This window comes from Microtus oregoni, unplaced genomic scaffold, assembly GCF_018167655.1.
Source record: "Microtus oregoni isolate MIOR12 unplaced genomic scaffold, Mior012 000037F_ref0000500, whole genome shotgun sequence".
NCBI classification, from domain to species: Eukaryota; Metazoa; Chordata; class Mammalia; order Rodentia; family Cricetidae; genus Microtus; species Microtus oregoni.
The window spans coordinates 16,802,689-16,826,582 of record NW_024543096.1 but is presented as its reverse complement, the minus strand read 5'-3'; the positions used below and the strand labels follow the sequence as shown (position 1 = coordinate 16,826,582).

Genomic DNA, 23,894 nt, shown 5'->3' with positions numbered 1-23,894 from the left:
TGTCTGGCATTTTCCCTTCATCTCAACATTGCAATCAGACCTAAATTTAAATCATCTGACTTATGCTTGTCAAGTTTTTTTTTCTTTCCTCATCCAAGACCTCTGACCTTTAATGTGGAAGTCCCTAGTTGACTCAGACCACAAAATCGATCTTTTAACCCTTCATCCTGTCACCCTGGATGGCTTGGAAATAACATTTAACAGCACCATTTTTTTCCTCTAATATTAAAAATGAGGAAGTATCAAACACCCACTGATTTTCTGAGACTAGCCTTGATCTTTTTCACCTCTTCCTCTCCCATATGTTACACTTGCTTAGGTTTTAAACATCTGTTTCCAGAGAGGTAATGTTTGCTTTTCATTTAGAACCTAGCAATGTGGACCAAAGTTCACATGACATATTGCAGAGTATGTTTAGTTGCAAATGCTATGTACAGGCTCTTTGAAATGTAGCATGTATGGCACCATGTGACACATGGTTGCTATGGTAATACACTTTTTGGCTGAACTACAGCAGAAGCCCATGGAACATACATTGCTAATATGAGACTCTGCCCTCTGCTAATGCCTAGGACACAGCCAATCTGTGATCTGGGACTCAAGGGGTTTTGCACGCAGCCTAGAGGACAGGTGCCCTCTTGCTACATGTGCAGGGAAGATGTGACATTCTTCCTTTCCAGTCCCGTCTCCCAGGCACAGGGCATGCTGTGCATTCTGCCATGCATGGAGACAGCATTTGCTTGAATATCGGTTTGCTATATTTTGTATCAAAGGGGGCCCCAGCTGAAAACATTTTATTTTGTAAACTGAAGTGAAAAATCAGTTATGGCAGATCCTTTTTTGAATAATGACATTCTTCTTCCCAATTTCAGAATTCAACAGTCATGAGCAGAGCTGAAAATTTTAAACAAGTTCAGTACCTCCTTATTCATGGAACAGCAGATGGTGAGTTTCAGTTAATTAGACTTTTTAGTATCACAGACAGGTTTGCAATTCCACTACTGACAAAACAAAAGCATGAGGGGCAAGACTGTTACATTTACTTCAATAAAACAGTGTTGCTTTCCACAACTCACTTGTCTTGGGCTAAATGGGATGCTGAGTCTTAGGACTTCAGGCGCTTCCTTCTTGTGCTTTCCCCTTCAGTATCTGAATGCTCCAGAGGCTATTAGCTGCTTGTTTATGGCTGCTTTCCCCCTTTCTTTCCCGCAGATAATGTTCACTTTCAGCAGTCAGCTCAGATCTCCAAAGCCCTGGTGGATGCTGGTGTGGATTTCCAAGCAATGGTATAACAAGACTTTGTTCAGGGGGAACAAAGTATCTGCTGGGTCTAGTTTTCTCTTGGGGGTGACTTTTTCCCAAGGGCATCTCAGAAGATGGGACTGAAGAGGGCGTGAAGTTGGAGATGTGATCTCCTTGAGTCATACGCAGAGTAAATATTAGACAGTTTGAGGTTGAGAAACACAGTATTACATACCCTGGGAGTGTCAAAACACCATTCTTCCATTCATGTGATGGTTCAGCCTCTCCCTGTTGTGATTTGAAAGTAATCACTTATTCCGTAAATGTGTGGCAGAGTAATTCTAAAGTGAAACCAGCATGATAATAGCTGAAATGTAAGATCCATTCTGTTATTATGATTACTAGCCATCCTAACAACAGTGGGATATTAATAATCACCATACTTCAGTTCTTGCGATTGCTACACAAGCTTTTGTTGAACAACTGCAGGCAGCAAGCAATTAGGCTTGTTTATAAAGTCCGAAATGACTGGGGCTGCTTTTGCCTATACAGAGGATGTTTGGGGTATTTAGTCTTCTATATTATAATTTTTCAGATCAAATATATATATATATATATATACATATTTGCGCACACAAAATGTCTTGCACTAATAATACTATAGTTTAAAACACAGCTTCCTTATCTGTTCTGACTAGAAAACCCTGCCCACCACTCCTAACACATAATTTGCTGTGTGCTCGGTTTCAGTAGTGCCCACTGTCTAGGTTTTTTTTTTTTTTTTTTTTTTTTTTTTAAAATCTTGTCCTAAGAAAACCTGCTATACCTATACCTTTTGGGTCAGATTCCCAGTGGTTGAGGTTTATTTTTTGCCACTATTTAAAGCAAAATCAGATAATACGTGAGGCATGATTTTAAAATTTAACTTATGTCTCAGTAACATGTATTAGGCTGGCAGTGCCTTCCCAGGCATTTAGTAAGGTATGCGTTTTTATGTGTTTGCCTCAGGTTGGAGATTCTTTCTACGTAAATGTCACACAGACAGAGCTTTTAATTTCCAGTATAAAATTTAACTGTTGCTAAATAATACATTTGACTTTTGACTTCACTTATGCTATATATATAAAACTTTAACATTTAAATAGATTTTTCTAGCCATTTAGATGCTTATATTGGAAAAATTACTTTAAAAACTATTTATTTTAATACATACTCAAGTGTAGAGAAATTTAATTATTGCTAGCACCCATTAAAATAGTATGCCTGCTGGTATAAATCTTACCATTTATGTTGTGGTTTTAAGTGACCTTCGAGTCGCATTTGAAAGTTGATTTGGGTATTTTAATTAAACTCCTATGCAGTCAATCCAAATGCATAGTGCATTTTCTCAGTACCTGAAAAAGAGGACCAGAGACGTCTCGGGTCTTGAAAGGCTCTGGGGAAGAACTAGACACCCTCTTCGACCACACTTCAGTTTATAAACTGTTCCCATTTAACACCATGCGGGAGCTCCCTTGAGTTTTTCTCTTTTAAAATCCAGCCGCCATCCTACTTGTGACCTCTTTCTCTCTGCAGTGGTACACGGACGAAGACCACAGCATCGCCAGCAGCTCAGCTCACCAGCACATCTACACCCACATGAGCCATTTCCTCCAACAGTGCTTCTGCTTACAGTAGCCCGGCAAAGCTCCTGCAGCTTATTTAAAAACACGTTGTTCTCATTATCTTAAAGCTGCACTGTCAAGATGATGATCTCCATAATGCTCGCACTGAGGAATTCCAGGCTGCTTCCCAGTTTCATACCTGCAGTCCTAGGCAAGGATGTCTGTCTTTACAACAGATTCTACCTTACAGCCATTTGGATTTTTCACTCTGTTTTGTTTATCATTTCAAATTATTTCCACATCAGCTGCTGAAACAACAAATATAAATTATTTTTACAAGAGCTCTGCATAGATTTCCTGAGAAGAATTTCATTTTTTTTCCATACTAGCCTGGTCCAAATCTTGTTCCCTTATTTAAGGGGCTGACAAGATGTGGGCAATGATGCCATTAGAGCAGGGCGAGGAGATCAGAGTATGGCTAGAAATGCAGGTCCAAGCATACCCACCCACCCAGGCTACTGTCAGCTCGCCTCAAGAAGTGCTGTTCACTGCCAGACTGGCACAGGTTTCTGAGAAAGACTATTCAAACACTCTCAGGAAATCATATATGCAAAGCGCTGACTTCTCAGTAAAACCACAGCAGTTGAATAGACTCCAAAGAAATGCAAGGGAAACTGCCAGCAATGCAAGGCCCCCAGGTGCCAGTTACGGCTATAGGTGCTACAAAAACACAGCAAGGGTGATGGGAAAGCATTGTAAATGTGCTTTGAAAAATCACCGACGGTTCCTAGTGAAAAGAGGCATCTTGGAACATACCGACTTGCCCTGTTAAAAGTTGAAAATATTTGTGTCGCAAATTCTAACATGAAGGAATGCTTGCATTGGTTTTTTCTTCATTTCTTTGAGCATGTTAATTAAAATATTTTAACTTCATTGGCTTTTTAATGGAAAATGAACGAGAATGGTGTGTGCTATTATTTCTATTCTCCACACTAGAATTCTGCCTGGTCATTTAGTAAATATGCTTCTGTTTTTCAGAGGTAATGGGTTACATCGTGAATCAAACTTAAACGGCATTGACATATGGACACATTTGCTCAAAGGTTCTTGTTTAACTTGCTAGAAATCCAAGGCTGTCTTGTAAACATGGAAGGAATTCAGCTTTTTTTTTTTTAAAAAAAAAAAACAACTTAGATACATAAAAATGTTTAAAGTTAAATAATTCATAAGGGTTTATCTAATACCCATGAAATTTCAATTCTCATACTTAATACTTAGCTTTTAAGAAATCAGTTAATAATGATGTGGTCATTCATATACTATGGAAGACATAATTTAATTTAATCCAGGAAAGCATGTGGGATTCACAGCATGAGAATAAATACATCAACAAAGTCATTTGGTAGCTTGGTAGATGTGTCCTTCCAGGGCTTTGTGTCTGTTTTGTCTTGGGTCTCTCTCTCTCTCTCTCTCTCTCTCTCTCTCTCTCTCTCTCTCTCTCTCTTTTGAGGGGGACATAATAGAAAGAAAGCATAGATTTCAGAAACTGAATCTGACTTAACAATGTTTGAATAACCTAGAAAATATGATGTTTTGTTTCAATTATTTGTAACAAGCTACATTTTAAAAATGGTCTCACATTTAAATGCAGACCATTTGCTAAGCAAAATTATCGCAGACAGGTGAGCCTGCAGCATAAACTCAAAACCTGGCAGAAATGGAAACCATCTATCACTTCAAAATGAGATCAATGTACAGATAGGGTGAAATCAGCTTTGATACTGTCTCCCGGGCACACCACTGGTTCGGTTCACCTTATTTAACTCTCAAGTCCCACTCTTCACCTGAAAGCACCACTGATGCTTAGCCTTGTAGGTTCCTGGCCATTTGTTTGAATATAGCTCAGTCACGTGTGTAGCAGGACCAATCTGCATGGTCCTAGCAAGGAACAGAGGTAACACATGTTCCTGACAGCATGAAAACATAAAAGCAAATTAAATAAAACTATCCTTTGTGAGTTCATTAATCTAAACCACATTATATAATAATCCAGGTTTGTATTAATATTTCTCATGATTGTGTAATGTTTATATAATGCCCTTTGTTCATTTCTAAATATGTTGTTTCTGGAGCCTGAGGTTATAAAAATATCAAAGCACACATTTTTCAGGCAATGAGGGTTTCAAATAGTGATAATGTGAATAAATTCAGTTTTTATTTGACATTCATAGGAAGAGTTTTACTGTTCAATAAGAGTTGCAAATTAGATAAAGAAGCTAATACATAAATAATAGATAAACTTAACTTAAGGGTAAGTCTGAGACACACAAGAACTAGCAATGTCTCTACAGTATACAGACAAGTCTCTTACGAGCACATGCAGCCTCTGGACGCCTTCTTTCACAAACTGTCCTCAGAGCGCTCCAGCACCCAGGGGCACACGTGCTAAAGGGATTGAGCAGCAGTTCATGATCCAGGATGACTCAGTCTGTGTCACTCTGGGCACTGTGTTTCTTGATCAGAGTATTAGCAGCCCCACTTCTTGGCACCTACTGCTTTTGCTCTAAGTTGGAGTGAGAATACTGACTTATAAGACTACTAGATTTGTACAATATTTAAGATTCAATAAATTCTAAGTGAAAAAACATACCAAAACACAAGCATTTTTTCCTAAAATAAGATAATTCTGCTGTGCCAACTTTATGACATTATTTCGGCAGTATTTTCACATACGTCCTGAGTGACCTGAAGCATAGATTCAGGATGTTTTTGGGGATACAGATGGCTGAGAATGAAACACAAATGGGGCTTAGAAAGCATAGCATCATGGGCTACCCCATAAAAATCACAGAGCCTGGTATTACCAAGACCACTGTGAAGCTCAGTAGCATTTGATCGTCTCTCTGCATGTCATATTTCTCTGACAATATTAACATTTAAGTCCAAGAATTTGAGTTACTAGGAAGAAAATATTTTTATGGCTATTGAGAAGGGTATCTTTCAATGCATACAAAGTAGTGGTTCTCAGCCTCCCTAATGCTGCGACCCTTTTATACAGTTCTTCATGTTTTCGTGACTCCAAACCATAAAATTATATTTGTTCCTGCTTCATAACTTTAATTTGCTACTATTACAAACCACAATGCAAATATCTATGTTTTCTGATAATCTTAGGTTACCCTTGTGAAAAGGTCATTCAACTCCCATAGGGGTCACGACCCTAGGTGGAGAACCATTGGTAAAGGCTACAACTGTCAATAACTTAAGCAGAAGTCCTTATTCTACATGGTCTTTCTGAATCAATTCTCCAAGATTGCCAAATTCCTTAAAAAGCATCCATTATGACAGTGGGATTATTCAATATTCAACACTGTGACTGTTCAACAACCAAAATCCTTATCCCCATCTCTCTGTGTCTACAGGGGATGGGTTCTAGATGCCCCTGTGGATATAGGTACCCCAAATTCAAAGATCTTGCAAAGTAGCATATACTATAAGGAAATGGAAGCTTGTCTTCCTTAATACTTCAAATTACCTCCAGATTCTTATAATATCCAGGATAATGTAAGAAAATGCTATGTATCATAGTGAAAGAAACGGTAAGCGGAAAAAAAAATACATGTTGATGCAGACATACTTGTAGAAGTATTTTGAATCAGGGATTGTTTGAATCCTCAGATGCAAGACATGTGGAGGGGTGGGCCTCTGTAAGTTACTTCCATACAAAATCATCATTTTGTGATTTGTGAGCAACAAAATGGATTTCACTGATGAGTTTTGGTTCCATTGTTATCACAGAGAAATAAGTGATGAAGAAACTATAGTATATTGAGAAGACATGGTACTCAATCTGATTCTGGTTCTAAGTGAACACCCTATAGGGATGAGCAAAACCCTTTCTCACCTCATACTTGAGATATAGTGCCCTTCAGCTGAAACCAGACACGCAGGGTAAGATGATCAGCAGTTGTGACAAACGTAGTATTTTAGAGACATTATTCAGCTTCTCTGAATTCAACTCCACTTGAGCCCTAAAAGAGTAAAAACTTCCTACATCAGAACTGCTGTTTGGCTGAGATTTACATACAAGTAGTGCCTAACATCGTCTTTCCAGTTTTTGTCCTCCTAGCCGCAGTATTTTGCTGTTTTTCCTACCTTTGAGGCTGCATACATTGCATAGATTCTGGTTGTAAACTTCCATGTTCTCATGTGCTAGATCTATGTCGTATCCAATATGCACTGCTGGTTTCTCTATTTTCATAATTCTTAACTGAACAACAGCATTTTCTGAAACGTTTTACTTATGCTTCTGGAACAACTTCTGCTGTTTGGTAAATATCAGAGCAAAGAATTAGACCCTACAGAGTTAACAGGGACGGTTAAGACACCGTTACCATCAAGGGTCCCTTGATGGTAACAAATGGAGGAATGAGGTTGTCAGGCAGAAATGTATGACTCCACATAAAAAAGGAAGTGGACATGGATATAAGCTCAGTCCACAATAAGAAGAAATGAGGTCATTAGGGCTAAAGAGAAGCAGAGCATCTAAACATGCCCAGGAAAGAATCAGAAGTCATTTCTGATTATTAACCACAACCATCCTCTCAAAATACTTAGAGACTATACGACTTTCATAAAACTTTCAGAAGGTTGCTATTTCATTTTTAAAATGACTGTACCTGCCTCCCAAGTGCTGATTTTATAGATGTTTGCTACCCAGATGGTATTTTATTGTATTTCCTTACTGGATATACAAGATAGACATACTGAAAAGTTAGAAATCAGTCTGTCAATGACAGGAAAGGATTCGGGATAAAATGGGCTCTAGCTGGACAGAAGCAGAGAGGGCAGTGAAGAAAGGGAGCAGAGTCAGTCTCCACTCACCCTAAAGGATCCGGAAGTCATCACTGAAGTGTCTCTATCAGACTCTGAGTTTGAGCTACCCCCCATAGCTAGAACAACCCTGAACAATAAAATAACTGCTGGAGATCTCACCACTCCCAATTTCAAGTGGTACCACAGAGCTACAGTACTAAAAACAGCAGGGTATTGGCATAAAAACAGACATTTTGATCAATAGGATCAGATTGAAAACCAGACATAAATCTACACACCTATGGACATACACACTGGAAAATGACATCTTCAACAAATGGTGGTCAAACTGGATGTCTGCAAGCAGGAGTCTGAATCACCCCAAAAAAATATTTAGAAAGAAACATGGATGCTGTTAAGTAGGGGCAATTACAAGGAAGCCTACTAGTCAAGAGGTATTCTCCAGCAGGCAGAGTTCTGAATACAGTCTTCCCAACCATCTACTGATGGCCACAGAAGAACTGAGGTTCCATTTGACCTCTGCTGTAGAGGTACTTAAAGGGTACATGTGGGGAATGCCTTCTCCACACAGGTAAAAGCAGGCATTCATGAGTTCTACTAGTGTGATCCTACTAAGAAGCTTTTCACTTGCCATAGAGATAACATCACCCATGCCTTGTTCTGTGTGGAAAGGAGCATGTGCAACCTTACAAACTTCTCATTCTCTTCTGTTCATAAAGTTCAAGTTGTTTGAATTGTGTTTAGGTCACAAATGATTTTTAACAGTGGGAATGTCTTAATTTAAATATGCTTAGACCATTATAATACTTTACCTGATTTATTGGTTAATATGAAGGAAAAGTAAAGACAGGACACACTGCACACACTTTAAAATAAGCATGAAAATTAGTTAGGATAAATATTTATTTCCACATAACATTTCTTAGTTTTGAAAAACACAATATCCTAGTCACATTTACATATTACTTAAACATTGCAATAAATTACATTCAAGACATTCAATAATTTTGACCAGGATTCTGAAATTAGGAGTAAATATATATATATAATACTACATTTTCTTATATCTTATATAATTTCAAAATATTAAGATTAAGATAGAGATAGCATTAAAATTCACAGAAGAACAAAATTACTATAAAAATACTCAGAAATACAGAATTTCATAGGATGATTGCTTGTTCAAACCAGTGATCATATGAAGGTTTTAAGTCACTGATGGTTTTTAGCAGAGCAGGGGCTGCTATGTGGAGCCCTAGGGGACGGCTTTCGGATTGAAAAACAGTGAGGATGTTACTGGAGAGTGGGTCACAGCACACATGTGTGCAGCACACAGTTTCACATCTGTCTTCACCGCTTATAAATGCAAACTTTACTAACTGCAAAGTCTTCTCTTAATTTAGCTCGTATTTCATTAAAAAATGGATCCTGAAAAGATTGTGAGAAATTTCTTTTTCAAAAGATATCAAAATGTTATGGTTAATGTAGGCCTGTTTTTTTTTTTCACCTTCATGAGCTTCCTAATAGAGGAGTTTGCCCAATTATGTGCACTTCCATGGAGTGCATAAAGTTTACAAAAGCCACAGGCCTCTGAGTTTTTCTAAATTTGGACATTGAAAGATTATAAGGTTGTGAATTATTGATAGTCCTTAGGAACTAAGAATCCTCTGAGATTTCATTTTTAGCAACTCACATTTATCTAAAATTAAATGAATCTTATATTTAGTCATATTCAAAAATCCATAACTTCCTTCCTATTTCAATAAGCTTAATAAAGTTGGATTGCTTCATATGGACTGAAATATTTACATCACCTTCTCTAACAGAATCTGAATTTTAGTTCAAAGATTGTTTCCCCACAACATGCATTTAATTAAAATGTGGAAAAGAACTTGCAAAACTAGTTACAGCTGGATACCTGTTGGTCTAACATGACAACGTGACAGGGAACAATCCTAAGCAGAACATGACCCGTTAACAGCAGAACAGCTGTATAGGGATGTATTTCCTATGCAATGATTCACTGTGTAGCATTCCATAAGTATCTATGTCATAGGTGTATTTGGGAAGCAACTATTGTCAATGGGAGAGAAATTCAGTAACACTTTTCTGGTAAAGACTTAAAAAGAAAAAAATCTCACAAAACTCTTCAGCTCTCTAAGCATTTCATGGACGCCTAGTACACTTGACCACGTGGGTAAAACACAATTCTAAGCAAACACTACAGGACTCTCCTGCAGTATGACTTCTAAGAAGGTATAAACAGGTTTCTTTCTCAAATAACTTGAAGTATCAGTTAGCTATTAAGTATTAAATGCATCCTATGAAGTCAGGAAATACATAAATAACAAGTGTTACAAATGTTTTCAAAGTAACCTTTTGATTGGGGCCTTTCAGAACAAATCACTAACGCTAAGGCATAAAAAAGTTAAAAGTAAGACTACCTTTCCAAAAGTCCTCTGAATAAAATTATCAGGTATCTTCCGGTAGGAAAATACGAACTAGGTAAATACCCTTTTTGTTTAAAGAACACTTTGCTCTCATGACGCTGACACTGAGAACGCTGTGTTGGCGGATGTCTCACAGTAATGACTTGGGGGACTCTTGCATTAGCTACTGTATCTGCTCACGATGGGGGTCACACTGCTCAGAGGAGGTTAAACACGGAAATGGAGGAAGCGTTGCACTACTTACAGTGTGGAGGTGGGTTTGGGATAGGAGACAGGATTTACAATACATGATCAAAGCAGTTTTATTAATAATTGTGACACTCTTCTCATATATATATATATATATATATATATGTAAAAAATAAATTGAAGATCAAGTCATAGACAAGTCTCCCTGTCAACACCTTTCCCTGAGTCAGCTTTCTTCTCTTTTCGGCTTTCAGTGCTAAAGGGGGAGGAGAAAAAAAGGGAGAAATTTACCAATATAATCCAGCTTGGTTACTGTGAGATTTGTTTTCTTCAGACACAAAACCCATCAACCCCAAAGAAATACAAGAGTTCTTAGGCATTGCTCTCTCATGCTGTAACACAGAGACACAGCAGCAATTAAATCCTCTGCGCTCTGTGAGCTAGAAATCAAGAACTGCAGAGAGGGGGAAATTCAAAAACAGACACCAAGAAACAAAAAACAGATATTTCCAAACGGTTCTAAAAGCATGCAAGATTAATACACGGCCCTCATCTGGGCAAATGAATAATTGACAGTTGGTGAAAATGCCAGCCATGCTCCACACTAAGGTAGCGTAAGACTAGCAACGACAGAGAAGATGCTGCTGGAAGGGCTTTTCCTTTGTTCCTGGACTGAACCTTGATCTATGGGAAGGAAGATGTCTTGGTAGGGAGTGCAGACACATACTTCCTAGCCTGGACGCCCTGCTCTCCACACACCTGTGCTGTGTTCACAGGGAAAGCCTCCGACTACACAGCAGGGGAGGGATGCTTCATTTCCTTCTAGAATAAACTCACACCCCAGAAGCCTGTTTAGTTTCATCTTCCACTTAACTTCAATGACAATTACGTTGATAATGTGACTACCATTTTTGTTGAGTTATCTGCAATATTTTCACCATTTTGTACTTGGAAGTCTTCACGGAGGAAGAATTTGAATGTAGTGCTCAAATGGATGAAGCTTAGAAGGAAAGTGTGTACTTCCAGAAGGACAACACTCTTCTTCCTCTAGTACTCCCGGGGCCTGGTAAAGTCCTATGCACTCAGCGTCTCTCTGCAAACCCACCCCCATTGATGGCATAAAGAACAACATACAGCCAGCCTCTGAGACCCTGAACTAGAAGAATCAACACACTTTTCACTGTTAACTTTGGCCCTTAATACACATCAATGAAATAGTGGAAAGTGGAAGCACTCTTGGTTTTACAACTGTTCTCTGGGTAATAAAAGAACCAAGTTATGTTTTCTATGGGGTTTTCTGAACATCTTTCTTAGTGGTCAATAACTTAAACATATTCTAAGAGTGTGCTTTTAAAACTGTTTTTTCTCCAATTCAAGCTAGAAACAGCCCTCTCAGTTGTCACCACCACCCGGCGCCATCAGGTAAGAAGTGCCGGAGCTTCTGCCATCTGTGGCACGCTGCCAGCACTGAGAGTGGTGTGAGTGAGTGTCTATGGCACCCGGGTTTATGCCTGCCACACTTCTCAGCACATACTCCTTACAGGTCAGAGAAAAGCAACTTTTTTCCCTTTTCTTTTCTCCTTTCGTGAGAAGAGATGACAGTGTGCACATGATGTGTCGGGCGCCTTAATTCTGTATTTTTAACTTCTCTATCTGTATGACTCACTTTTTCTACTTTAAGTTCTTTTACACGACAAATGTCTGTTATTCTGTTTTTCAAATTAACTTGTCCTTGGACGTCACTTGTCCCCACCTCTTCTGTCAAACAAAGCCAATAACGCCCAACAGAACGGGGTGGAGGTGTGGGTGGAGTGCCCATTCTTACCTCCCAGAGCTAAGGGAGGTGTGTGACCCACAGCCAGTGATTTAATCTCTCTGAGACTGACTTCCTTCAACACTAAATTGAGCTTTGGACCAGATGGCCTCTGAGTCTTCTTGTAGCTTACTTCTGAAATGCTGATTCTGGTATTCCTGTTTCTAATATACTCTGTCTTTTGGAAAATTGGATGTTGTATCCTATCTATGTGAGACTTGGTAGGGGAGAGGTATTGTGGTCTCTGCTCTAACATTGAGACTTAGGTATCACATAACTTCTTGATAAATATCTTACTTCTCAATGGTCAGTGACACAATTTGTCACTAAGTAGCGTAGGTAGACAGAGAGAGAGTGTCAGAGAGAGAGAGTCAGAGAGAGAATATCAACTAGATTCACAGATAAGCCTTCTCTTTATCTGATTTAATTATATTTGTCTTTTATGTCATAAAACAATCACTTACTAAATGACTATTTTAATAAAATAATTTGGGGAGGCAGAAGTATTCCAATCTGCTCAAGACTGCTATGAAAATGTTTCTTTGGATTTTCTAACTGCATGATGATCTCCCTGTCTCTCCCCCCTCCGGGGGTTTCTTACTACATCTATTTTTCTAATGCGAATCAACTAAACTTTCATTTAAACAAACACATATCACATGTGTACTATTTCTTACTATAATAAATAAATATTGTCAGGTATTCTAGGAAGATCTAGGAAAATACGATAGATAAAATTATTCTTATAGGTCAGTCCTGAAAACATATGCACAAGTAACATACAGACTGATCATGTTCAGGTTGCATTTGCTTATTTAGAAATATATATTTATATAGTAATTATTAATGAAAAAAGAGGCCATGAATTTAAAAGCAAGGAGAGAGAGAGAGAGAGAGAGAGAGAGAGAGAGGGAGGGAGAGAGAGAGAAGAGCTTGTAAAGAAGAATGGGTAAGGGGAAAATGATACAATCATATTATAGTCTCAAAAAATAAGATAACTAAAACCATAAAAAGAAGAAAGTGATATTTCAAGAATGAGCAAATAGTAGACCACTATTGATATGCTACTTATAAATCTACGAGGAAGTTTCTTCCATGGACTCAGATATTGTTCTGGACAGCATTTATCTAGTAGCTAGGGAAAGGCCTAAGAGATCACAGCAAAGGAGGAGTCTCCATAATTGGAGGAGGTTGTGGGGAGGACAGAGGAAAGGTAGAAAGAGTAGTAGCCATCCTGGTAGTTCTTCATGCATCAATGGGTGGCCCCACTCCAGCACAAGCAAGAGTCCCATGACTTAATAAATAAAAGAGAAGACACAGTAGGAGGGTAGAGAGATGAAAGTGGATCAGGAAGGAGTTTGGGGAAAGATGGGGGCAAATATGCTAAAAATACATTGTATGAAATCCTCAAAGAATTCATTAAAATATTTCTAAGATCACTGAAAATGCTCCTTTTCCCAGCATCTATAGGTGTCACTGCAAGAAATGTTCTTAGGAGTCCATTGTGCAGTAAATGTGGTTTTGGAGAGCCCTATTTTATCATACTGTATGGGGAGCTGTGGAGGCCACCCATTGAACAAGAAGTAATCAATTGGTGCCTACAGAGAGCCTTCACACCTATGTTCTAGAGTCTTTGGTACAGGAACATACTTTGTAAGCAAAAGAGAAATCCAATCCACCCACAAACGCTCTGATCTACAATGGTGTCCTTTCTGCAAGATATGCTAGGGAATGATGGCACAAAGCCTATGGAAGTAACCAACCAATATATGATTTGGCTGAAGGTTCAATCCATGAGATGGAACCCATACCCAACACTGCTTGGGTGAACAAGAACCTGAACCTAGATATCCAAGGGACCTAGGCTAAAACAAAACACTACTGTCCAAAAGAAAAAAACAGTAATAAAATGACTCCTAATGACATTCTTCTATAATAATGTTGTATAATTATATAATTATCCATATAACTAGATAAACTATAATTATTTTATTATTAAAGAAAAGAAACAATGGGAACTACCTAGTAAAACCCTATCTCAAAAATTAAAACAAACAAAAAATCAAAGAAATGTTTTTTTAAAAAAGCAAAACAAGGTGTAAGAGAGTTGATTCTGTGGCTAAGAGCATTAGTGTAGGTATTGTTCTTGCAAAGAACCCAAGTGGGGGTTCCAGCACCTATATAAAGTGGCTCACAACCACCTGTAACTCAAGTTTGAGGGAAACCAATGCCTTCTTCTGGATTCCTTGGGGACCCACACTCATAAGCATATCTCTACACATTGACACACACATAATTAAAAGTAATATAAATTGAGTCAGAGATGATTGAGCATACCTTTGATCCCAGAACTCGGGATCAAAGACAGAACTCTATGAGTTCTAGGAGAGCCTGGTCTACATATCAATTCCAGGCCAGTTAGACTACATAGTAAGAACCTGTCTCAATAATAATGATGATGATAACGATAATGATGATGATGATGATGATGATGGTTGTGGTAGTGATGATGGTGGTGGTGATAATGATGATAAATCTTTTAAAAATCAAAACAAAAAATTGGAAACAGTCTAAGTGTGTAATAGTAGGAAATAAATTAAATTACAGTTAACATATAATTTTTACAAAGTTAAATATGGTTTGTAAAATATTAATCACACATTGCTAATGAAAAATTATGAAAGAACAAGTACATTATGAAGTCACCTTTGCAAATTTAAAATATATATGAGTAGATGGAATCCTTGAGATTATTAACGACAGTTGACACAGAGGAATCACACACAAAAACACAATTAAGGCAGAATAGTTGTAGAAGAGGCAGGCTACCCACTAACTAGCCTGTTCAGAGCAAGGTACAAATTTTAATGGCTCCTTGCTAAAACGTCCTACAGTGCCAGCTTAAGCAGCCACCTCTTCTGCAGGATACAAATGACTCACGGAGTATTTACTGTGATTTAAAGGGTATCTTACTGGATTCACTGTTTTTCTTAAAGTAATTCTTACACAGCATATTAAGAAATTAGGAAAATATTTTCCTATCCTTTTGGTAATTTACGCCCTATAAATCTTTTCCAGATCAAGATAAGTTGGGCTAGTCTTTGGAGTGACAACGAAGAGCTCCCCAGGAGCGTCCTATCCCTCCTAACTTGCTTGAAAGAGTATTCACAATTACAAGATATAGTAGCTTGGAATGCTGAGTGCCTGCATCCAGTTTTTACCTCACAGTTTTTTAGACTTTAAGTCTTTGAGTTTGAAAGTTATTTATTAGAATTTTATAGTTTATGCATTTCTTGCTAGTTACCAAGCAAGGCAATCAAACAATGAAGATAAGTTCACATGCATTAAAAGATAAAGGGATGCTGTAGAGGAGCTTGTCATGTGTGCATAGCACTTTCAACCAGGACCAAAGCAGACACCCTCCAGATGAGCTAGAATTGTAGTCGGCTCCTAGCTACTACGTCCAGTCAAACTAGATACTGTATTTCCAAAAACAAAACGTGAACAAAACACTGATGAGATACTGTTATGTGTTTACTTGAAGCATCACAGAAATCATCACATTATAAAACCTTTTCTCAACCCAAAGAAAAAACAGGAAGATTTTGCACGATGGACCCAAGTAATTCAGAATGAGAAGCATCTGAAGTCTGATGGTCTCATAGTCCCCACCCAGTGCCCATGACTGACATTTGACTTTGAACCTATCAACCTGGATTTCAGATTTTAAAATAAATTGGACTCAAATTTTCCTCCTACTACTCTGATTTTTGTTCAGGAGTTCTGACAAAACATAAAATTACTGCAAGGATGATTGATTCAAAGGGACTATAGCAAGAATTTTGAAGACAGAAAGCTAAATTCATGGTTTAGAAAGAGTATTACTGCTGCTTAACCAAAGCAAGGGAATGCAAGCTGGTTTCGAATCCTTGTTCAAAGACACCATTCAAAACTCTTAGCAATACCTTATGAAGAAACTTTTATCAAACTCCTTTGGTCTAAGTTTTAGAAAAATGTAGTCAGGCAATCAGAGGAATTTAGTCAAGCAATGAAAGAGGAAAAGTGGGGGAGAGGGAGGAACAGCCACCCCAGCTTCTGGGGTGATGACAGTCACTGCCTTGTTTACTCTCATTGCTACAGAGATGACATTGAAGCAACATGCCATTTTGGGGCGACAAAACTAGCAATAGGAGTTTTTCCCCCAAGACTAATGTAGCCTCTCTCTAGCCCATGGCTCCAATTATGTCTCACGAAGCTTGCAAGTTTGCATATATCAAAGCAACATTTGCAATTTTCAAAATTAAAGGAACAAATTTTCTTTTCCCAATCTAGAAATTTGACGGTATTATTTGCTAAGTGTGACTCTATAAGCTTGTTGTTTGATACGTGATGCATTCGTATGCTTTAAGGGGAAAAACGTTTCCTCATATTTCAGAGCCCCTCAAAGAACTGATTAGATAGAAAAAGCCATAAAAATCAGTCTTACATTGGACTGGAGTCTAAGACTCTTCAGGCCTTTTGCCTCCCCAAAACTCACACAGATGACATAGGCTGACCAGGTCTTCAGAAGACACCATTTAACATAAGGAAATGCAACCAGGGGATAGGTTTGAGGGAAAAGGTCTTACCTTTGGGGAATCAGCTTCTAGAGTGATTAGGAAGGGGAGCTTATGACAAAAAAATGTAATATAAAAATTAAGTAAAAAAAGTTAATGAAAGCTTATAAAATAAATAAATTAAATCATTATACCATCCCCAAACATCAACCACTTTCTAGAGAAGCAAAACTAGCATAACATGGGGTTTTCTTCTTCTGCACGCTAAGATCCACACTCATTTCTAAGTCCTGGAAAATCCAGCAGAAAATACCAGGACTCCCTTGCTGTTTCAAGACACACTCTTCCCTCAGCATGCACTTAAAGTCACCAGCACAGCTCCGGGACTGCTCACGTGTCCACAGACAGATGAAAATGGGTGGATGTTCGAGGTAAGGTTAGGGAAGTTTGTCAGGGACTTGAAAACAGGAAACTAGAAATCAACTAAACTAGAATGACCATTATATGTGCCAAATCGCTGTCACAAAAGCAAACAGGGAATGGGGAATGTGTTCTGGCACCTACAGTGGTCCTGCAGAGTGTGTGATGAGGGAATACGATGAAACCACATAAACAAAAAAAGAGTGGGCCAAAATGAATGTTCAAAATTGTCATGCACTGGGGTCACTGATAGCTCCATTTCCCCCGCACTGTGGTAGTTTTAGAGTGGGTTTTTATTTGAAAGGAAGATACTGACAAACATAATGTTTGTAAAAATTGTCATTCTCCCTTTAGAAAAAAAAAATTTCTGACACATCTTAAGTCTAAATTTGATTAAAACCAATGGTATCTCTTCCTAGTGCATTTATGCCATAAAATCATTAGCATTAACATAACCTTATTATTTCAAAACTCAAACCTTTTGGAAGGAAAGCGTGACTCCTTGTCTTTTGAGTTGTCGGCGGTAACCAGAAGGTTTCCCCACATGGCAGTCTTTGACATTTCATCAGAGATATTGATCACGGACGGGTCATCTCTAGACAGGAGTTTACCCAAAAGGAAATAATATACAATAAACAAGCAATGAGGCACTCAGGTAGGGAAGGTGAATATATGGCAACTTTGTAACTATGTGAAATATTCTACCTACATTCCTCACAGTAAAGTACATGCAATATAAAGTTCTCATCTTAAACATTTTAAGATGTACAATTAAAAGTTATTAAAGGCATTTACAACGTATATCCCACTACTACATCTGTCTCCAGAATTCTTTTCATCTTATCAAACTGAAATTTTATATCTATTAAACAATAACTCTCTGCTTCCTCCTCTTCACAGCCCCTGCAAGCACCACGGCATGTTCTGCCTCTATTGCTCTATTTTACGTGTGCCATGTAAGATGCCTCACACGGTGTTTGTTTTTTGTATCACTGCCTTATTTCATTTGAAAATGCCCTCAGAGTTCAAGATGCCCTATCATATGCCTAAATTTCTCTCCTTTGAAGATTAAATAATATTTCATATTGTTTATTATAATAGCATATTTTAAATAATTAAAATTGAGAAGCATAAAGTAAATCACTCAGTTACTGAAGGGTATCTGAAAAATCCAAAGAAAATATTCCAGCTGTGTAGATGTAGATTTGGGCTACAGTTTTCTTGATTCATCCCTGATCTCAGACATTTACTTCCAATTCTGTTGTAATTTAAATGCTCAAGAGGCCCATGCTGCCACCATTTTAAATTGCTGTTCCATCCTCTTAAGACCTCCATCTCTGCACTACTGGGGTTATATTTAGAAAGTGGTCTCCTGTGCCAATGCAGTCAAGTGTACTTTTCACTTTCTCTTCTATAAGGTTCAGTGTGGCTGGCTTTATGTTGAGGTCTTTGATCCATTTGAACTTGAGTTTTCTGCATAGTGATAGATATGGGTCTGCTCTCATTCTTCTACATGTTGATAGCCAGTTATGCCAGCACCATTTGTTAAATATGCTTTCATTTTTCCATTTGCTATTTTCTGCTTCTTTGTAAAAAATCAGGGGTTCGAAGGTGTGTGGATTAATATCCGGGTCTTTGATTACTGTATTGCTAGTGGGAATGCAAGCTGGCACAGCCCCTTTGGATGTCAGTGTGGCGATTTCTCAGAAAATTAGAAAACAACCTTCCTCAAGACCCAGTAATACCACTTTTTGGTATATATCCAAAGGATGCTCAATCGTGCCACAAGGACATGTGCTCAACTATGTTCATAGCAGCATTGTTTGTCATAGCCCAAACCTGGAAACAACCTAAATGCCCTTCGACAAAAGAATGGATAAGGAAAATGTGGTACATTTACACAATGGAGTACCACACAGCCAAAAAAAAAAAAAAAAAAAAGAAAAGAAAAAAAGTGACATCTTGAATTTTGCAGGCATATGAATGGAGCTAGAAAACATCATTTTGAGCAAAGTAACCCAGACCCAGAAAGACAATTATCACATGTACTCACTCATAGGTGGCTTTTAAACATAGAAAAACCGGACCACAAATCACAATCTCAGAGAACCTAGACAACAATGAGGACCCTGATAGACATACATGGATCTAATCTACATGGGTAGTAGAAAAAGACAAGATCTCCTGAGTAAATTGGGAGCATGGGGACTTTGGGAGAGGGTTAAAGGGGAGTGGGGAGGTAGGGAGGGGAGCAGAGAAAATGTAGAATTCAATAAAAATCAACAAGAAAAGACTTCCATCTCTTTTGTTTCCTTTGTCTTTCTATCCTTTTTTTCTTGCCAGCTACATCACTGCATTTGCTGTTCATATTTTTATGTTCTATCCTGATCCTCTGTTCTACTTGAATACGGTGACAACAGTATTCTAGATCACTGGTCAACAGTTGCTTCCCCCCAAAGTCAAAGCTGGACACATGACACTTACTCAGTAATTATGTGTTTGAAAGTGAATTCAGCCTGTGCCCTTGATGGGGTGTAACCGAGGAACCTACAGTATTAGGTTCTGTGCCGGTAGTTGGCTGGTTTGTTTAGCTTTGTTCTGTTTTTATATTTTAAATGTACAACAATTATAGAAAACATTCATGCTGTGTCAAAACCTCTCAAGACTTAGAAATATCATTAAATGGCAGCATAAAGTAATCACAGACCAAGTGAAAACTTTTGTAATGAAAAAAAGCATTATTTTTGTACATATAAGTAACATTCTTTACTGTGAAAAAAAATGACATTAATTAAACTCCTAAGCTGGCATCTTGTCAACTCTATTGGTAGTTGTTTCCAAGAGGACAACAAACCCAACGTTTAGTGTAAATGACACACTAGAACTCAGTCTTGCTCAATCTAAAAATGTGTTCTTAATTCCTCTAGCCTTCTTGAAAATGGAGCTTCCTAGAAACTCAGCATAGGAGAACAACTAATTTCAAAAAAGCATTAAATGAAAAACAAGTATATCATGGTCTTATGAGACAGTCTTAGGAACAAAGAGGTTTACAAAATTTTGAATAAAAAAATGTAAGCTTTAAGTGATAATACTTTTTTATTATTTCATATGCAAAGTTCCTTTATGAATTCACAAGCTAGCATGCAGTTTAGACTGTTTTTTTAACCTATTTAACTACAAAACCCTTTAGGAATGGCAGGTCATAAAGCTATAATTCACTCAAGAATATATTCAACTCAAACGAGTATTTTGAATGAGAAAAAAAAGAACTAAAATACTTTTCCCAGTTGTTTTCACCTTTAAGTAACAGGTAATTACACCTAAACTTTTGGGGAGAATATGGTTTGGGAGTAAGACGGAGATACAATGGATTCTTTCCCACTTTGTCTTTTAAGTACCATGGCAAATCTCTCCCCCTAAAAAATTTCATGTTTATTTATTTACTGGCACAGCCTAAGAACTGTGAGACTATACACTTGGGTACCAAATAGTACTTAAAACAGACTTTATGAGGAAATTATCCAAACTAAACTTTTGAAATAGGAAGGGAGATAGAAAATGGGACGAGAGAGGAAGGGAGCAGAGAAAGAAAGGGAACAAAGGAGAAATAGTCAGGGAGGGAGGGGGACAAATGTATAAAAATTTCCATTGTAACTAATAAAACTTTGCTTTGTTGTCCTTGTGAGTAAAAAAATCAGTGTATTTTGAAGAACTACATGAGTATTTTCTTAAATGGCAGACTTGACTGACTAACTAAAAAATTAGTTATCTTTTTGGAAGTGACTTTTGTTAGGAGCAAATTATCAGAATAAAAATGTTTTCATAAGATCTCCTCACAGATACTGACCTCATTTATACTAGAAGTGAACGGTGAATATCTTCAGGTGGTAATTTCTGAGAATATGAAAGTGATCTTTCATACACCTTATAAACCATGAAAAAAATACATCTCCCTGTGTTTGTTTCTTTTTGTCATTTTGTTACACAAGTGTTGGCAGAACTTACTGCAATCTGTAATTTATTTCTTGGTCTTGGGATTTTTTTTATATTTTAATACAACTTCAATAACTTTCCTATGGTATGAAGAACATAGCCAGTATATTCTATGACCCTCACTCATGTGTTTTAAATATGTGTTTACCTGTAGTGTCCCTCCAGTGGGAGTTGTACTGTGCCCTCGTCTTCCATGGCTAGCATACTTTGTTCTTCCTGGAAAGACAAATGTACCATATATAAAGTGAACCTGATGGGTCTCCATTTTACATTAAAGAGGAAACACAGATTAATGTTTTATTATCTCATTAACCTCAGGACCTTCCACTTTGTTTGCATTTATTAATGCTAGCACAGGTCGTTTCATAAAGCCTCAGCTACTAAGAACACAAGTAATTAATGAAAATCTCATAACACAAAGTAATTTAAATGCTAACAACAATCTCGCTCATGTCATTCAATGTGAAACATGGTTAATTTCCAAGCACATTATGAAATAACCTAAATTTTACAAGAATAAAAGTATGAGTAATGTTATGAGAGTTTGTTTTTTATAAATTGAATTTACAGTCCCAAATTCTCTACTAGGAAGAAGTAAGGACTACATATTTAGAGCACTGATGCTCGAACTCTACTTTAGAGTCACCTGTAAGCAATGCCAAAACTTTACCTATGGGTAAATGGGTCCTCCATCTGGAGGTTCTGATTCTGTAGGTCTAGAATAGAGAGTGCACAAGTTTACATTCCTAATAAACTGTACACGATGTTGATCACACTGTCTGAGACCACATTTTGAGAATTGCTCTAGAGAATTGGAAAAAAAGACAGCAGGCACCTTCTTATATGCATAAAAACATGGATTTGGGTCTCGTTCACTCTTGTAGTATTCTCTTAACCTGCTAATCAAGACTTCAACCTTGATGATCCAGGCTCAGGCTATATGTTGTGGAACAACGGTGACGGGACCACATGAGCTCTGCTGCTAACCTTGCTTATATGCTCCCCTCAGACACCTCAGAGTGTATTATACTCTGTGGAACTAATTATTTATCTTCTTGTATCCAGGGGAATAATTCTGTTCACTTTCTTGGGCTGTTTTGTAAGGGATTTATTTCTTTCAAAGTCCGTTTGTGTGCTGTCATTGGCAGTGCTAGGAGGACTAAGAGATGACTAGTGCGTGAGGACCTGATAAGAATCAGCTTAAGAGGAGTTATTTAGGCTTGAAGTTTAACATAGGGAGGGCAAGGTGTCAGGTACATGAGGCACCTGGTATAAGCAGCCAGGAAACAGAGCAAACAAGAAGTGAGGCCCAACTACAAATGTAAAACCCAAAGGTCTCGGTGACCAATTTCCTCCAGCGAGGCTCCATCCCATTCAAGTTCCACAACCCTCTAAACAGTGTCACTAACTGGAAACTAAGTGTTGAACCACACAATCTAAAGAGGACATATTACAACTAAACTTGACCATTATGCTCCATTCTTCCATAGGTTCATTCATGGACATCTCTGAGATCCAAGGAAATACCTTAACTGTGAACTCCTGTATAATCAAAAAGCAATTTCAATGCCTTCACCACACAACGGGACAGAATAACCGTCCCCATTCCTAAATGGAAGAATGGGACTATAGAAAGGAAAGATCATACAAAAACAAGACCAAGACCCAGGAGGGCAAACACTAAATCCTATAGATTCATGTCCAGCATTTGGAACTCATGACAGAATCATCTGTGGTCCAAAGGGCTTAGGTAGCCCCATCTCTCCTGCTTTATTACCAGCACCGTGCATAGCCTCTTTATTTGCCAGCTCTGCTCCCTGCTGCAGGCTTTGCTGTGTAGAAATCCTGTGGTTCTTGCATCTTCCACATGAGGTTTTCTTTGTAATTTCAACTTCACAGCCTCATAATTCCCTTCTTGGGGGCCTTCTTTCAGGGATTCTGACCCCATGATAAATTTCCTAGCCTCTGTGACCTTCAGAAACCTTGGCACAAGTTTCATTTAATTCTATTATTCTTGTATCTTTCATGCCTATACAACCACTACCACACAGTACTGTCAACTCCTTCAACCAGCTCAAGATGAAGTCTTGCCCTCTTTGAAGACAGCTGTATTAGCTTTTGTATCCTGACCCTAGAAAAACACATCCATAGGCAGTTGTTTCTGAGGAGGCAATGCCTTCAGCAGTATTCTCAGATTAGCCTTCAGTCTTAAAAATGAATTTCCAATTTCACAAGATGGATCTTACAGTGGGTGGAGTCTCACCTTTTCTCTTGTACAGAGCACAAGATTTCCCTTTAATGGTACTAATCTCTAATGACATACTAGCCTTATCAGCAACACTCTTACATATAATTTTAAGCTTACAGTTTTCCCCCACAAACTAGACGTCTTTATACCTTTTTGTTCCACTTGTTGCTCTCTGGCTAAAGAGCTGGATGAGAGCAATAAGTAATACCCATACAGTATGAACACCTGAACAATTTTGACATTTTCTCTCAAACAATTTAGTCTATTATTTTCAAATTTAGGTATTCTGAAGTTCTCAGGAAATAGGCAGACTAAACACAAGCAAGTTCTTTGCCATATTATGAAATAAAATTTCTCTAACCCAGATCCCAGTAGAATCCTTGTTCCCTTCTGAACCCTTTCAGGAATTGCTCCTCCACTGTCCACATTTCTTTCAACATTCTAGTCTACTGAACTCCCACCAGGGCAGCCAGCAAAGATTTGTGTATAGTCCTAGATCTTTTGCTAGCTGCATTCTAAACTCTTCCACATTTTCCCCTCAAG

General features: G+C 37.9%; 2 protein-coding genes across 7 annotated transcripts in view; one reads left to right on the top strand and one right to left on the bottom strand.

Annotated features, from left to right (window-relative positions):
* Dpp4 (dipeptidyl peptidase 4) overlaps nt 1–3,779 on the top strand; it is a 76,662-nt gene extending 72,883 nt beyond the window's left edge. Inside the window, exons 24-26 of the mRNA XM_041631604.1 lie at nt 873–945; nt 1,213–1,286; nt 2,818–3,779. Of these exons, the coding sequence (XP_041487538.1) occupies nt 873–945; nt 1,213–1,286; nt 2,818–2,919 (249 nt within the window). The 3' untranslated portion in view covers nt 2,920–3,779. The remainder of the gene's footprint in view (nt 1–872; nt 946–1,212; nt 1,287–2,817) is intronic.
* Nucleotides 3,780–9,169: 5,390 nt separating this feature from the next.
* Slc4a10 (solute carrier family 4 member 10) overlaps nt 9,170–23,894 on the bottom strand; it is a 228,877-nt gene continuing 214,152 nt past the window's right edge. For 5 of the 6 annotated variants that reach the window (XM_041631596.1, XM_041631597.1, XM_041631600.1 and 2 more), the window contains 3 exons: nt 21,252–21,319; nt 17,589–17,705; nt 9,170–10,577 (listed from right to left, as the gene is read on the bottom strand). In XM_041631596.1, coding sequence (XP_041487530.1) covers nt 10,511–10,577; nt 17,589–17,705; nt 21,252–21,319 — 252 coding nt within the window. In that variant the 3' untranslated portion in view covers nt 9,170–10,510. Of the gene's footprint in view, nt 10,578–16,762; nt 16,802–17,588; nt 17,706–21,251; nt 21,320–23,894 lie in introns of all 6 variants that reach the window. The other variant, XM_041631599.1, reaches the window with a different exon arrangement.